Source organism: Gallus gallus, chromosome 1 (assembly GCF_016699485.2).
Source record: "Gallus gallus isolate bGalGal1 chromosome 1, bGalGal1.mat.broiler.GRCg7b, whole genome shotgun sequence".
NCBI classification, from domain to species: domain Eukaryota; kingdom Metazoa; phylum Chordata; class Aves; order Galliformes; family Phasianidae; genus Gallus; species Gallus gallus.
The window spans coordinates 48,023,012-48,036,701 of record NC_052532.1 but is presented as its reverse complement, the minus strand read 5'-3'; the positions used below and the strand labels follow the sequence as shown (position 1 = coordinate 48,036,701).

At 50.8% G+C, this 13,690-nt stretch overlaps 1 protein-coding gene across 3 annotated transcripts; it reads right to left on the bottom strand.

The window, feature by feature from the left end:
• Nucleotides 1–22: 22 nt before the first annotated feature.
• On the bottom strand, nt 23–8,267 carry ARHGDIB (Rho GDP dissociation inhibitor beta). Of its 3 annotated transcripts, XM_040696260.2 has the most exons (7): nt 8,224–8,267; nt 5,665–5,758; nt 4,822–5,010; nt 4,169–4,252; nt 3,137–3,213; nt 1,739–1,802; nt 23–831 (listed from the first exon to the last, which is right to left on the bottom strand). In XM_040696260.2, exons 3-7 carry the CDS (start codon nt 4,997–4,999, stop codon nt 632–634), a joined length of 603 nt encoding a protein of 200 aa, XP_040552194.1. In that variant the 5' UTR covers nt 5,000–5,010; nt 5,665–5,758; nt 8,224–8,267; the 3' UTR covers nt 23–631. The 3 variants fall into 3 exon arrangements, with proteins under 3 accessions (XP_040552194.1, XP_046794542.1, NP_001264293.1); XM_046938586.1 differs by lacking the exon at nt 5,665–5,758 and having other exon boundaries at nt 4,822–5,331; NM_001277364.2 differs by lacking the exon at nt 5,665–5,758.
• Between the last annotated feature and the right edge of the window lie 5,423 nt (nt 8,268–13,690).

The following is a 13,690-nucleotide window of genomic DNA, read 5'->3' as shown; positions in this document are numbered from 1 at the left end:
AAAGAGACACTCATGCAGAGAAGAAGAAAGAAACCATTTTTATTCTGACGTCTTGTTACAGCATCTAGCTGCATCCCCCTGACTGGTTTTGACTGCACAAGGATGGATTTCAACGGGGTAGGGCACCAGATACAAACCAGGAGACCATCATGGGAGATATAAGTAGCCATTTACAATGAGTCAGGGCACATGGCAAGTGTAACTCAGAGAGGGATTTTCCAGGGACCAGTCTGCCCTGCCAGGAGACTCAAGGAGCTGGCGAGGTGATCTTGTTTCCTAGAAAAGGCACTTCCCGGGACCAGAGTTGGTATAGAAGGAGAGATGGAGGCAGCAAGAGGAAGTACTGGGAGAAAGGGCGGGATACGCTTCCCAATTTAATCCACTGCATGTCATGATGGGGTGGTGGTGAGAATGGGCGGGTTATTTTCAGTGTATCAGAAGAAGCAGCAAAGGCCACCTGCAGGCCTGTGCGTCAACCAAGGCTGGCACAGAGCCCCAGCACCCACGAGGAGAGCTGCAAGGGCTGTGGCCGGCCGTGGTGGCAGGATGGAGCAGCGTGGTGGGCATGGCCCACCTGGAGACTGGTGCAGGAGGCAAGGGGACGGGGAGGGGGAAGGCAAATGGGGTGAGCTCATTCTGTCCATTCCTTCTTGATGGACAGGTTCCACTCCCAGGTGAGATGGTCATGCTTGTCATCATCCGTGAAGAAGGACTTGTTGTGGTAAGTGCCTCGAGCCAGCATCCCTTTAGGAGCTTCTTCAATGGGCGTCAGGAATTCATACTCCTCTGGCCGTGGCCCATAGCTGCCAACCATAAATGTGGCTTTGTCCACTAGGAGAAAACAATCCACATGGAATGAGACTCTCAGGAGGAGAACAATAAAGGAGAGAAAAAGCTATGAACACAAGTACAGATCACCGACAGAAAGGAAATAGTGGAGTGGTGAGAGAAAGGGACGTGGCCGGCAAGGGGTACCATCAGTGAAGAAAGTGAGAAAGTGGGTTAAGATGGGCAGGCAGATGGGCAGGCAGTTAAGCCTGTACCCTCTCACATCTCTGTGCTGCTCCCACAGCAAACAGCTGTGGGAAGTAGGCACCCACAACACGCAGATAGAGATCTCTCTTTATCCTCTGTTACTTCTCTCTTCTGGTCAGAGGACACTACCTGCATGCTTAATGGGACGGTGGAGCCTTAGTGGTGGTTGTATGCAAAAATGCACATGTGGGATGTGTGTGCAAAATGGGGTTTTCCTCTGCCAAGCCGGGGCAGGGCAGCACTGTAAAAACACATGAGGCTACAGGCAAGCACAATCCTCCACAGACAGTGGGAAGCTTTGCAGAGCAGCTGTGAATTTTACCAAGTGCATCTGGAAGAAACTTTGATGGGTGAGAAGCTCCACAAGGACTGAGCCACACTTTAAGGGCTGGTGGGGGAGGTGAAGAGGAAACCTGTGGCAAACACTGTCTGAACGGCATCTCCGGGGACTTTTCTGCTGCAGCTGGTGGTGTAGCATACAGACAGCAGAGCTGGCTTGTAATGAGTTCACACAGGCACAGGAAACAGTTGGCCTGGGTGACACAAACTGCAGACTAATGAACTCTGCTGAGAAGCCACATCTCCTGTGCAGCAGCACAGGGAGGCCCTGTCCTGGTCCAGATCTGCAGGAATGCTTATTTGAGCAGAGAGGGTTGCAAGAGAAAGAGCATGGGTACGCAGGGCATGCAGGTCTCTTACTCACCCTTCACTCCTGTTCGGTAGGTGTGCTGCACGTATTTTAGTCCCGACACAATGTCCCTGTTTACCTGCACAAAGTGACCAGAAGTAAGAGTCACTGGGAGAGTTTTGATCCTGTATCTGCTGTTTTTCTCTCCTTAGTGAGATGACCACCTTGGCTTCCCACACAACTGCTCTCATGGGCTTGGCACACGACATGCTGTGGGGAGTCCTAATGTCACTTCCCAACAGGCAGCCAGACACCTGCAGCATTCTCTGTGTTTCTGAGGGCATCTCCTACTCTTACCTATCCTTCTGATTTTGAAGGTGACTGAGGCAGATTCCCAGAACAGACTGATAATGACAGAGAAAAGTGAAGCAGGGGAAACCAGAGATGGGTGACTGGAGTCATGCTTTCAGCACAAACAGGTAGGCAAGATTCACTGAACTCTCCCAGATGCCCTCTAAACTCAGTGAGGAGCTGGCAAAGCTACTCCTCAAGAGATGGAGGGCACAGTTTTGTTTGTAATCTTTCTTCACATCTCCCGTGGATATCCCTTGCTGCTATCCAGCACACACTGCCCTTCTACAGAAGGGATCTTCCCATCAGCAAGATGGGAAGATCCTTTTACATCTTGGGGAGAATTCACATGGTGTCAGTTCCTACCAGCCTTGGGACTAAGAGAGGGAGTTAAGTAACTCCAGGCATCTCCTGTCAGCTGGGCTCAGATACAGCTGGAAATATTTCAATGCACGAAAGAGAGCTGGAGGTATGTCTGAAGACAAAGCCATCTGAGGCAGCAGGTAAACCTCAGAGACAGAGGGAAATCTTTCCTGCAGAGCCCACACATTCACATTTTCCCTCCTGTTTCAGGAACACTATCTTCCTTCTCTTTGCCCTCTCTCTTTGCCAAACCCAGCTTTGTCTGAAGCAAACATTTGCAGAGGTGATCATTTCAGTGCTGGATGCCACACTGCAGCGTGACTAAGTTTCGTTCTCAGCTGGAAACAGCAGAAGTGGCTGACACACTGCCTAACAGAAGAGTGGGGGTTGAAACCAGCCCATTTGGATATGTCATGACTTAAGAGAATTTAGGTTATCTTCTGCCAAACGCTACAGTATTAAATCTTCGCTATGCATTCATCAAGCCCAGCAGTGCAAACAGAACTACCATGTCATGAAGAGCCATCATCTCTTTACCTTCTTTTCCATTCCCACTCTGTGTGAATTAAAGACTTTCTGTTGGCTGCAAAGTCAAGCCAAACTCAGCCAAAATTTCCAAATAGCCTGTTGTTCACCATCCTTGGTGGACTGAAGGCAACTTCTTCCAGGGGATGAACACACAGAAGTAATTATCTGGAAAGACCAGGTCCCTTGATGGGTAGAACAATACCTAAAGCAACCAGCAGGAAAACAACTCACTTTGAAATGGATCTTAACTCTGTATTCAACTCCTTCCTTTAATACAAAGGTCTCTTTCTTGAGCGCTTCAAGGTCACCTGTGAGAAGAGGATCAAGCCATTAGCTAGAGGTGTCACAGCGAGGACAGAACACCCGCAGAGGGCCAGGGCTGGGTCTGGTGTCAGAGGTGAGCATCCCTTTGAAAGACTGCACACCTGCAACATGAGTACACAGCAATTGCACAGTGAGCAGACATAGGCAGAAATGCCAACACCTGAGCGGTGCGTATGCATCAGTCTCCACACCAAAGAATCACAGAAGCATTAAGGTTGGAAAAGACCACCAAGATCATCTAGTCCAACCACCAACCCATCACCGCCATGCCCATTAACCATGTTCCTCAGTGCCACATCCACACAGTTCTGTGTGGACAGTGCCCAAAACACACCCGTCTTGGTACGCAGAAATATTTATGTGCAGGCTCATCGTTAGGCATTGCACACATTGTTGATGCCCTGCTTCAGCCATGCCCAGCCCCAGGCCTGGGTAAGCTGAGCACAGCCCCTGCCCAGATAGTGAGGCCTCCCAGGCACTGCGTGGTTGCATTTGAACAGGAAGCTGCTCTGCTCCTCTGGGCCTGGCTTCCTCTCAATATAGAAAAGCCCATATAAGGTGAAGCCTGGTCCTCTCCCCATGTCCTCTGGAGCCGGAACTGCAGTATTGCTTGATTCTGAAGTTTCAAAACAGCCCGTTACCCAAATGCATGCACGTCCCTTGTGCTCATGAGCTCTAAATGAAAGGAAGAAGAGAAAGCAGAAGGAACCCTTCTATCAGAAGCTACCAGAGCAGTCTAGATGAGAGAAAGATACTCCGCACTTTCATCTGTTGCATCTTCTTTTTCATCCAAGCGTACCTTAAAATCAAAAGCAATGCTATGATACCCTCACGACTCCTCTAAAGCCCACTAATATCTCAAGGACAAACTCCCTTTCGATTTGAAACATCTCAGGGCCTTTGCGTGTTCTTCTGCGTGCACAGTGAGTCCGTACCCACCTGTAAGGTCCATAGTGATTGGCCCTGGAGCAGAGTCACACACCAGGGTGAGTCGGGTGACCACCACGTTGGGAGCCGTTGGGTCTGCAGGTAGGAGAATGAGGGGGAAGCTGTCAGCTTGTGAAATTAAGTGTTTGAGGGGGAAGGGGGACAGAAACTGAAGAAATGCTACTGACTTCCCACACAGAGGATGCACCTCACAAAGCACCCAGTAAAACCAACCTTCTTATAGCACAACAGGACCATGTATCTGTCCCAGACACTCAACATGGATCCCTCCAGCCACTACCTCAATACCTAGACAAGGCCTTTTCACCCCAGGAGAAACCTCTCTTTAAATTACTGATCCCATTTCAGCACAGGCTGGTCCCCTCATATTCCTAACCCCCCTGCAGCCCTCCAAGGCCCAAACACCCCATACCACAAGCCCCTTTCAGACACTAGCATTCTCTGATACCTTACATCTAATGTTCAGAGCATACTCCTTGCCAGATTCCCTGCATCTCTCCACCTGTCCATCCCCAGTCTGCCAGCAGAAGTCTGGTCAGCCAAGTTACTTTTTCTTTGAGGCCACCTTGCCCCATCTCTCTATTCAGGCACACTCTTGCAATGCATCTCCCCAGTCCCTTCCGAACCACGATGCTCCTGCCTACCTGCCACCACAGGTCCATCTCCCAGCAGGGACTTCTTGTACTTAGTGAGGCTCTCATCATCTTTGTCCAACTCTTGCAGCTCCTGCAGTGTTTTCTGGGGAGGAGGTTTGTAGTTCAGTTTCCCATCCAGCTCGTCATCATCCTCCTCCACATGAGGTTCCTGGGTCTTCTCAGTCATGGTCGCTTGGTCTGGGTATCAGAGAGGGGCAGTCAATGGGATTGCTCTGTGGGGGAGTAGCGTCCTTGGGGGCACACTGTATGTCGATTCCCCAGGCAGCTGGGCAGGCACAACGCAGTAGGATCGTTAAAGGCAAATGGCGGCGGAGATCAGCAATCCGAACACTGCCGTGCTGAAATTTGGGCTTGAGCTCAGCCTCCTCTGCCCTCGCTGCTCACCCACAGGCACCGCACACACGCAGACCTCCACCAGCCTTCCCTCGTGGGGAGGAGCGGAGGCTGATACCAGAGTGATTTACAGTCGCTCTGCAGCGCGATCGCTGGCCGACAACCCTGCAATTACAAGCCACTGTGCATGGCTTCTGCACTTGCCAGAGAGCTCATACAAAGAGCCACAGCCACACAGCAGGGCACAGAGACGGGAATGTAGCTGAGGACAGATGTTTCACTCACTCTCTTATTACAAGCTAACAGTCAGAGATCATAAAAAGATCATATACCTGGCAGCAGCTCCCTCACATCATCATGTTGTCTAAAGCACCCAAGGAGATGCACTCACTTTGATCTGTCTGTTGGTATTCCCAACGTTTGCTCACCCCAGACCCATCAGGTCTCCCTCCTGCTGAGGAAGGAAGCACAATGGTGGCTGCATCCAGCCTTGCATACCTGCACTTCATCTCTCAGAAAAGAGAGGCAGGAAGGCTGGAGCCCAGCTCAGCCAGGATGCACAACACTGAGCGCCAGGCAGGTGGTGAGGCAGCTTGGGCAGCATCCCAAATGCGAGCCAGAGCAGAGAGGCAGAGGGCACATGATAGGGAAAGAGGAGACAAAGACAGGCAAGAGGAAGGAGAGGTGAGCTGCACTGCTACACAGATCTCTCAGTGCACTTCAGCTTATCTTTATATTAACTCATCCTCTGAGGCTGTCCCTGCTAAAAATTCATTTTTTCCCTGGTTGCTTGCATTTCCCCCACTAAGCCCTTTGTTCCTCTCTACAGCTGTGGCCTTGAAGTTCCCAGTAGGAAGCTCCCAGGATAGTTTTAAATTTCACTGAAAGAGAATGCAAATAAATATATATATTTATGCAACAGTCCACAATGAATCAGCAAGTGGAAATCAGGCAGCAATGAGTAATACACAGACCTCCCAGTGCTATCCCAGCACGGATGAGACCAGTGGAAAACATTCAAGGAGGGGCATATTGGCAAAAGCACATTACAGAGACAGGAAAGGACCAAGCAGCACAGGGATGAGTGCACTCAGTTGTGTTACAGCTCTCATGCAAGGCTACTTTGCTACGGCATGTTGTGGTGAGTCGGGAACTATTGCATGGGGGAGCAGCTGGGAAGTAAAAGGAAATTCCAGTTCCAATGACCTCGAAGGAAAGCATGTCCCAGAAGCTGAATGCCCCTTCCTGGCTCTGGGAGCGTGAAGGACCTGTGTACCACAGGAAAAGCACACAAGCTTGTCCTCATGAGAAAAGAAACCAGAAGCTCCCCAATAAAAGCACCGTAGCTCGTGTCCCACCACTGTACAGACCCAGCACAGCCACCTAATGATGGCACCTCATGACCCCACAGTGCCATTGCACAGCAGCCACAGGAAGAGGATGTGATAAGCTACAGCAGCCAGCACCAGGTCTTGCCATCCATTGGGCTCCAGCTGCAGATCCGAGTCGCTTCCACTACCCAGAGCTTTCTTATGATACTGGGCTGCCTGTCCCCACTGGAACCATAAAGCAACTGCCTGCCTGTTCCCATTCTACATAGGGGTTGTGGTTTATCACAGGAGGAGAGCAAGATCTTACCAGCCCCATCCACAGAAGAGGCAGAGCCGGGATGGGGCCAGTTGGTTGCTCCCCATCCCTCAGACCTCGTCTTTGCATCATTCATGCTGCAGACTTCCCCTGCCAGCCCATGGGGGCAGCTCACTTGAGATGCAGATGCATTTAGCCTCTGAAAGCCCGCAAAGAGTTACACAGATAGTCTGCTATGCCAGTGGCAAGAGCCCATGGAGGACAGCCTAGCTGGGGCTGAACAACTGCCAGCTCAAGTACATCTTTGCAAGATGGCAGTGATCAGACCCCACTCCAGCATTTCTCTCCAAATTGTAGACCTGACTTTCCTGCCATGTTCCCAAGGCAGGGAGGTGATCACATCTCACCTGTTCCCCACTCCTGCCTTTACCTCACAGGCAGCAGCTCCCCAGGGCTGAGGAAGAGCCCTGAGTGGTGGGGAGAGCTGGGGATGGGCACAGCTCTGGGCTGCTCACTCCACCTGTGGGACTGGTGCTCTCCACCAGCAGAGAGGTGCTGCAGGGCTGAGGCATTGCAGCATCCCCAGGGTGAGTGTGTTAGCGCCCACCTGTTGGGGTGCCTGGCTTCCTGTGCCAAGCACAGAGCTCCATAGAGCCCCCCAGGGCCTCAGGCCACCAGCTGCATTAAAAATGAAAAGCATTAACCCTGTAGATGCTTTACACAAGGAGACACGTGACTGATTTATGCCCTGCTCTGCTGTATTTTTTTCACTTTCCCGCAGCATTGCCTGCACCGCTGAGGTCTGGGAGCTTCCATACAGCAGTGGGGAGAGGGCTGGAGCTATATCGGGGACTTCCCACCATAAAGCCAGCTGTGGGAAGATACGGAGGGACTGTGCTCTCCTACGCATCGCTGCCTGTGTTGGAGCTGCCCATGCATCTGCAGCGTTTTGAGGCAGGGGGATGCACACGGGGTGGATGCACCTCCTCACCCTCTCCCCCCCCTCCCCCCATGCCACAACAAGGCACAAAGAGGGCTGTCACGGGGACAGCGTTTTATTCACGCTCCCTCAGCACATCAAATTCACTCCCCTAAATGGCCCCCTCCCTCAACCTAGGGCTTATCTCCAGGAAGCGGGGTTGGAGGCAAGGAAGCAATTTCCCACCCCGGGGCAGTGACACGCGCCCCGGGGTGGGAAATTGCCCCATCGGCGCCCCACCTCCCACCCCAGAGGTGCGGGGGCAGAAGGGCAGCCCAGCGTCCGGCTACCGCCGGATCCCCCTCTGCCCCCATCCCTTCCCCATCCCAACCGCCGAACACAACTTCCCCTTCGGATGCGGACAGGGCCCTGCCCGTGTGCCGGCCAGGCTGGGCGATGGAGCCAAACACCAGAACAAAGAAGTTGCCCTCTCCCCAGGTTCACCCCCACCTCGACATCCCCCCCCTCCCTCCGCCCGGGCTCGCACTCACTGCTGCGCGGTGCCTGCCTGGCTGCGGGGTCCTCCTCTGCTCTCAGCTCTCAGCTCTCAGCTTTGCGCTTTGGCAGTTGGAGCAGGAAGGAAGTTGGTGGGGGAAAATAAATAAATAACTATCACTCACACTACACAAAAAAAAAAAAAAAAAAAAAAAAAAAAAAAAAGCCTCCCTTCACCAGCCCACTCGAAGAGGAAGCCCCGAGACCGCATGCTGCAGCGCTCCTCCGCGCACCGCCGGGCGCTGCGCTCTTCTTGCGCGGCTTTGTGTGAGCGCAGAGCCCCCGGGCGGGGTGCGGGAGGGGGCCCCGAGAGGCTCTCCCGGCTCTTTGTGAGGGCTGCTGCTGCTGCTGCTGCTGCACCTGGGCTCTCGGCTCTTTGTTGTTCGACCCCCCGGTTTTAATTGTATTTCTTTTCCTGCCTGCTGTAATTAGGGTCGGTCTGAAAAGCCGGTGCCGGTGTATATCGTTGTACTGATTGATACTGGGGATGAGTGGAAAATCGGGTCGAGTGCTTTCATGCGTACGCGGGGGTACAAGTGGGGGTCGTTACAGGTGAGCCTCGTTTTTCTCAGGTAACGCATGCTACCTGCTGCGCCTGATTGGCACATCGTTCCCATCCGGCCGTGTGTGCCCCGCTCCCTGCCATTTTCAAGCAGTCCGAAAGATCAGCAGCCTCCGGAACAATAAGCTCCCGTTTCCCAGGCATGCTTAAACACAAGAAGGTTTTTATCCCACTTCCACTCCGAAATGCCGGCAGGTTTTATCTTCTTCCACTCTCAAGATCGCCTGCTTTCTTCTTCACTCACATCACCCCTCCATGCACATCATCCTCAGTGCGGAATTTAAGGACAAATTAGATCATTGGTCTGCAACCAGCAAATCTGGCTGTGAAATGACTGATGTACTTCTTTTAATGCATTTGCAGAAGCAAACTGAGTGAAGCAACTCTATTGCTGAGGGGCTTATGTTCACTGCCCCAGATTCACATCTGATAGAAACTATTTATCGTATACAAATTTTTAGAGGCTGCAGACAGCTGAATCAGAGGGATCTGTACCGGGAACAGGCAGATCTCAGGAGAGAGGGGCTGATTTTCCAAACCTACCTTATCTTTAATTCAAGCTGTGGATGGCACTTTGATTCTGACGTTTTCAAGGGACAAACAGGGCATGTATCTGGCTGGCAGTGGATTCCTGTGAGTCAGGGCTGTAGCCCCAGAATCATTTTAAACCTCCATTAATTTGTTCCCGACCAAGAGAAACTGCTTAACGTTTTGCTGTTCTTTCCCACTCCTATCTCACCCTCCTCGTGGGACAATACAGCAGAACACTGTCACAGGCTGCCCAGAGAAGCTGTGGGCACCCCATCCCTGCAGGTTCAAGACCAGGTTGGATGAGGCCCTGGGAAGGCTGAGCTGGTGGGTGGCAGCCCTGCCCATGGCATGGGGTGGAGATGGGTGGGCTTTGAGGTCCCTTCCAACCCAAAACATTTTATGATTTTGAACACGCAGCACTGTGCTCAGTTTAAGACATGCCTGCCAAAATCAGGTAAGCAGACACATAAGTATCTGTCTGTGAACTTTAAACCCTGATCAGTTTCCCAGCCTTGTTCACCTGTGCTGGCAAAGGGAAGGGGCTGCGTTGGAGTGCGGATGGGGAAAGCACAGAACAAGTGCTTTCCATGACCACGCCAAGTTATGGCAGCTCAAACCACTGGCATGAGTAGTGTTGGCCTGGGCAACATTTGGAAAGCTGGAAGTGCTAACTATCATCTTCTTTTGCAGCCCATGCCTCTTGTAGATCAGCCTTTTGTCTTGCCTCCTGTGGTGCCTAGACTCACTCTCCCATTTCAGTCGAATTACCAGTTTGCATTGGAGATGAGAACACCTTTGCTTGAGGTTACCATTTGGTTACACCCTGATTTGAGGCTTCCTTGGTTTTAGTGGCTATGTGCAGAGACCAGTGCTATATATGCACTATTTCTAAATGTGTGTGAGCGTACATCAAGACCAGTACATCCACAAACATGCACAGAGGTATAGGGACGTACACTTGAATGTGTACACTCAACCTATATTGGCACAAATGCCCAGAACACAGGAGAAACAGGTTTTATCCCTAGATTAGAAATTAGCCAGCATGTAATCATGGATAAATGTCATTGCTCCGTGCTTCATCTTCCTGTTGGTAAGAGGGGTGAAAAGGAACTGCAGACATTGGATACTCACCATGGTGAGCAGATGGGAGCTTAGAAACCAGGCAGCATCCTTCAGGTTGGCATATCCGGCATCCCGCTGGGGAACCACGTCACTGATCTGCTGGAAAAAAACTATGTTGCAGCAGAATATCACTGAAAGCAAATCCCTACCACCAAATATTTGATCTCTGACAATCTGATGTCATGCAATGAAGACCATTTCTTGGCAGACTTTGTCTAACTGCAGCCACTTAGCCTGTGACAGAAGGAAGCAAGGACAATGTCTAGATAATGCCTTCCTTGATTGCAAAAGAAGTGGCGATATTTTGTGCATGACTTCAGTTGGAAAAATATATCTAAAGTAACTAAAAAAAATGTTACTAGTAGTTCTTATTCATGTGATCTCCTCTGACCACGGTCAGTCATAGAATTGGTCGACAACATCAATACATGTGACCAACCACTAGTGTCCGAACTTACGGAATCATAGAATCACAGAATGGCTTGGGTTGCAAGGGACCTCAGAGATCAACTAGTTCCAACCCCTTGGCCATGGGCAGGAAAACCTTATTCAATATTTGAAGCGTATATCCTCCACCTACGCAGCCTTTACTCCTAATAGTCAAATGCTTTCTGTAGAAGCTTATTGGATCCAACCCACCTTGAGATTTCTTGAAAACTTTAAGAAAAGTTAGGCATGGCGTTATTCTTCTCTTTGTGTTTGGATTGCTGCCATCAGCTGTCCAGCACTTCTGGGGTGGCATTTTTTTTCACGTGGTGTTCCATTGCTGCTAAATGTCATCTCCATGCTTTACATAAGAGGTGCCTGAATTTGAGGAACTGAATTGTTTCATGGCCTTTAGAAGTGATTAATTCAGGAAAACATCACCTGTTACAATCTTGTACTTTCACCCACTCTTTATTTGTAAAATTTTTATATTTGAGCTGAAATTTCCTAGGCTGGAAGCACCAGGGAGGGGAATACAGAGTTCAGCCTTGTGAGGCATTGGAACAGGCTGCCCAGCAAGGTGGTGAAGTCGCCATCCTTGGAGGCGTTCAAGAAAAGATGTAGATGTTGTATTGAGTGACATAGTTTAGTGGTATGGTGGTGATGGGCTGATGATTGGGCTAGATGATCATAGTGATCTTCCCAGCCTTAATTATTCTATGATTCCATGGGCAAGGAATCCATTTTTGCAGTTTTAAGAGGCTCTGTGATGCAATATCTTTTCCCACTGCTCTTGTTAAATATTTTGCTTCAGAGCTGTTCATTCATATCTGTGATGAACTCCATGCACAGTGTTGCTCACTTACGTTGCTCTCTAATGAACAACATTGCCGAATCCTGTCCCTGTCCTGAGCTTTGCCTCCCCCTCAAGCTTTTTGCCATTTACAGAAAGGCTATGAGCAATGCACCTCATGGTGCAGCAAACTAATGTCAGTGAGTTATGCAAGGACAGCATCTGTTTGTGCCACGGGAGTCCCCAGGCCAGGTGTCCCTGCACTGCGTGGAGGCCCTTCCTCCTCCTGAGATCACACACAGGTGCCTTCACAGCACCCCTTGGGCTGTCAGCTGGCCAAGGAGCTGACTTCACAACACGTGACTGGGTGCTCCGTCTCTCCAGCTCCTCCAGAAGAGATTTCCTTGAAAGATGGAGAGGAGATTGGAAATGTAATGCTTGCCTAAGTAGCTTTCAGGCCAGTTAACGTGCTAATCCCATAACCCCCATCTCTAGCCTGAAGGCGCTCAGTCTTCACATGTCGTTCCTGCATGCCTCGCCGGCCATAGGGGAGAACGGCAGGGCAGGGAGAGGGAGAGGGCTTGGCTGGATCTGGGGGAGCAAAGGCAAACAGAGCATGGAGGAAATCCAGAGGCCATCCTGAGACAGGCTGAGGATGGTCACCGCAGCCCAGTTAAGGAGAGGGCAGTGAAGGTAAAAGGGGTGAAGGGGAGAGAGGAAGGAGAGTAATAGATGTAGGAACATCCCTTCCCCAAGGACTGGGGTCCCTCTTCTGAGTGTCCAAAAGGAGGAGAGCAGCCCCCATCCCGCATCTCTCAGTGGCTGCCAGGTAGGAAGCAGCCACTGGTGGGGCCAGTGCCCATTGGAGTGGGATGGATTATTTGGGGGCTGCTCAGAAGTGGTTATGTAAGGTCATATCTCAGTATGTGTAATCAAATCTCAGCCCTAAGCTGATCCCTGGGAAGGGTGTTAGAGAGGTATTTATCCAAGCATGCCCCGTGCACTGTGGCTTCCCTCCGACACAGCCAGAGCTGAAACTGGGACTAAATTAGGAAAGCTGTGGCATCCTCTTTCTCCCCACTGCCTTTAGCAAATCTCCTTGCCAGCTGCACCCTGCCTTGCCCGTGCTGAACACTCATCTCAGCAGGGAGCTTGGCTTGGTGCTGAAATTCACGGCTTGGAGCAAGGCTGTTCCCAGGCTCCTACTGGCTCTCGGGTGCCATGTGTGCCTTGGTGTTCAGCACGGCGCTGCTCCGGGCACTGCGGCAACAGTTCTGCTTTATTGCACTTGTGCTGTTCCCACCGTGGATCCCACAGCTGTACCCTTACCAGCCCCCACAGTGGTTTTGTGCTGGTTCTCGTGGAAAGCATTGGGGTGTGGATTGCCCTCCTCCCTCTCCTTCTTTGCCTCTTGTTTTGTAGACCTAGGGATATAAAAGAGAAAAACAAATGTGGTGCTCAATAAAGTAGGTAACAGCTATTTAAATTCTCAGTAGCTGCCATCCAATAACATATATACACAGAAGCTCAACAACGTTTGCATGCAATTAGAATTCTCTCAGAGCTAACAGAGTCATAACTGAGGATAATTAGTAGGGAGCTTAAGAGGGTCCTGATCAAAAGTATGCCTTGCTAAGGAAAAACATGGCAAGAAATTGTCATCTTCATTATCCTCATCATCATCACCTGCAGCACCCCTGCTCCTATGGAAGCTTGTTGTTGCCATTCCCAGCTGGTCACCAGGGAAACCTTCTCCTTTCTTTCTCTCTTCCCTTCCCTACCTTTCATTTTCCTCTATAACCAGCTTTAACCTTTACAGTCACTGTATCCCTTCAGCTATGGACCCTGCAAATCGATCTCTGTGGATGTCAACCTGCCAGTATATCCTTTGTGCAACATGGGTAAGCCCGGTGTGCAATGACAGCTCCTGAACAGTTCACTTCATCTCTGAACAGCGCTCTCAGACACAGGGTTTGAATTTTGGGTGGTCCTGTGTGGAACCAGACCCTTCCAACTTGGGATATTC

Excerpts from the sequence above, each read along its gene's own strand:
- ARHGDIB (XM_040696260.2), bottom strand. The coding sequence starts at position 4,999 with ATGACTGAGAAGACCCAGGAACCTCATGTGGAGGAGGATGATGACGAG. Across the intron at positions 4,253-4,821 it reads AGATGGACCTGTGGTGGCAG|ACCCAACGGCTCCCAACGTG; the intron begins GTAGGCAGGAGC and ends TCCTACCTGCAG. Across the intron at positions 832-1,738 it reads CTACCGAACAGGAGTGAAGG|TGGACAAAGCCACATTTATG; the intron begins GTGAGTAAGAGA and ends GTTTTCTCCTAG.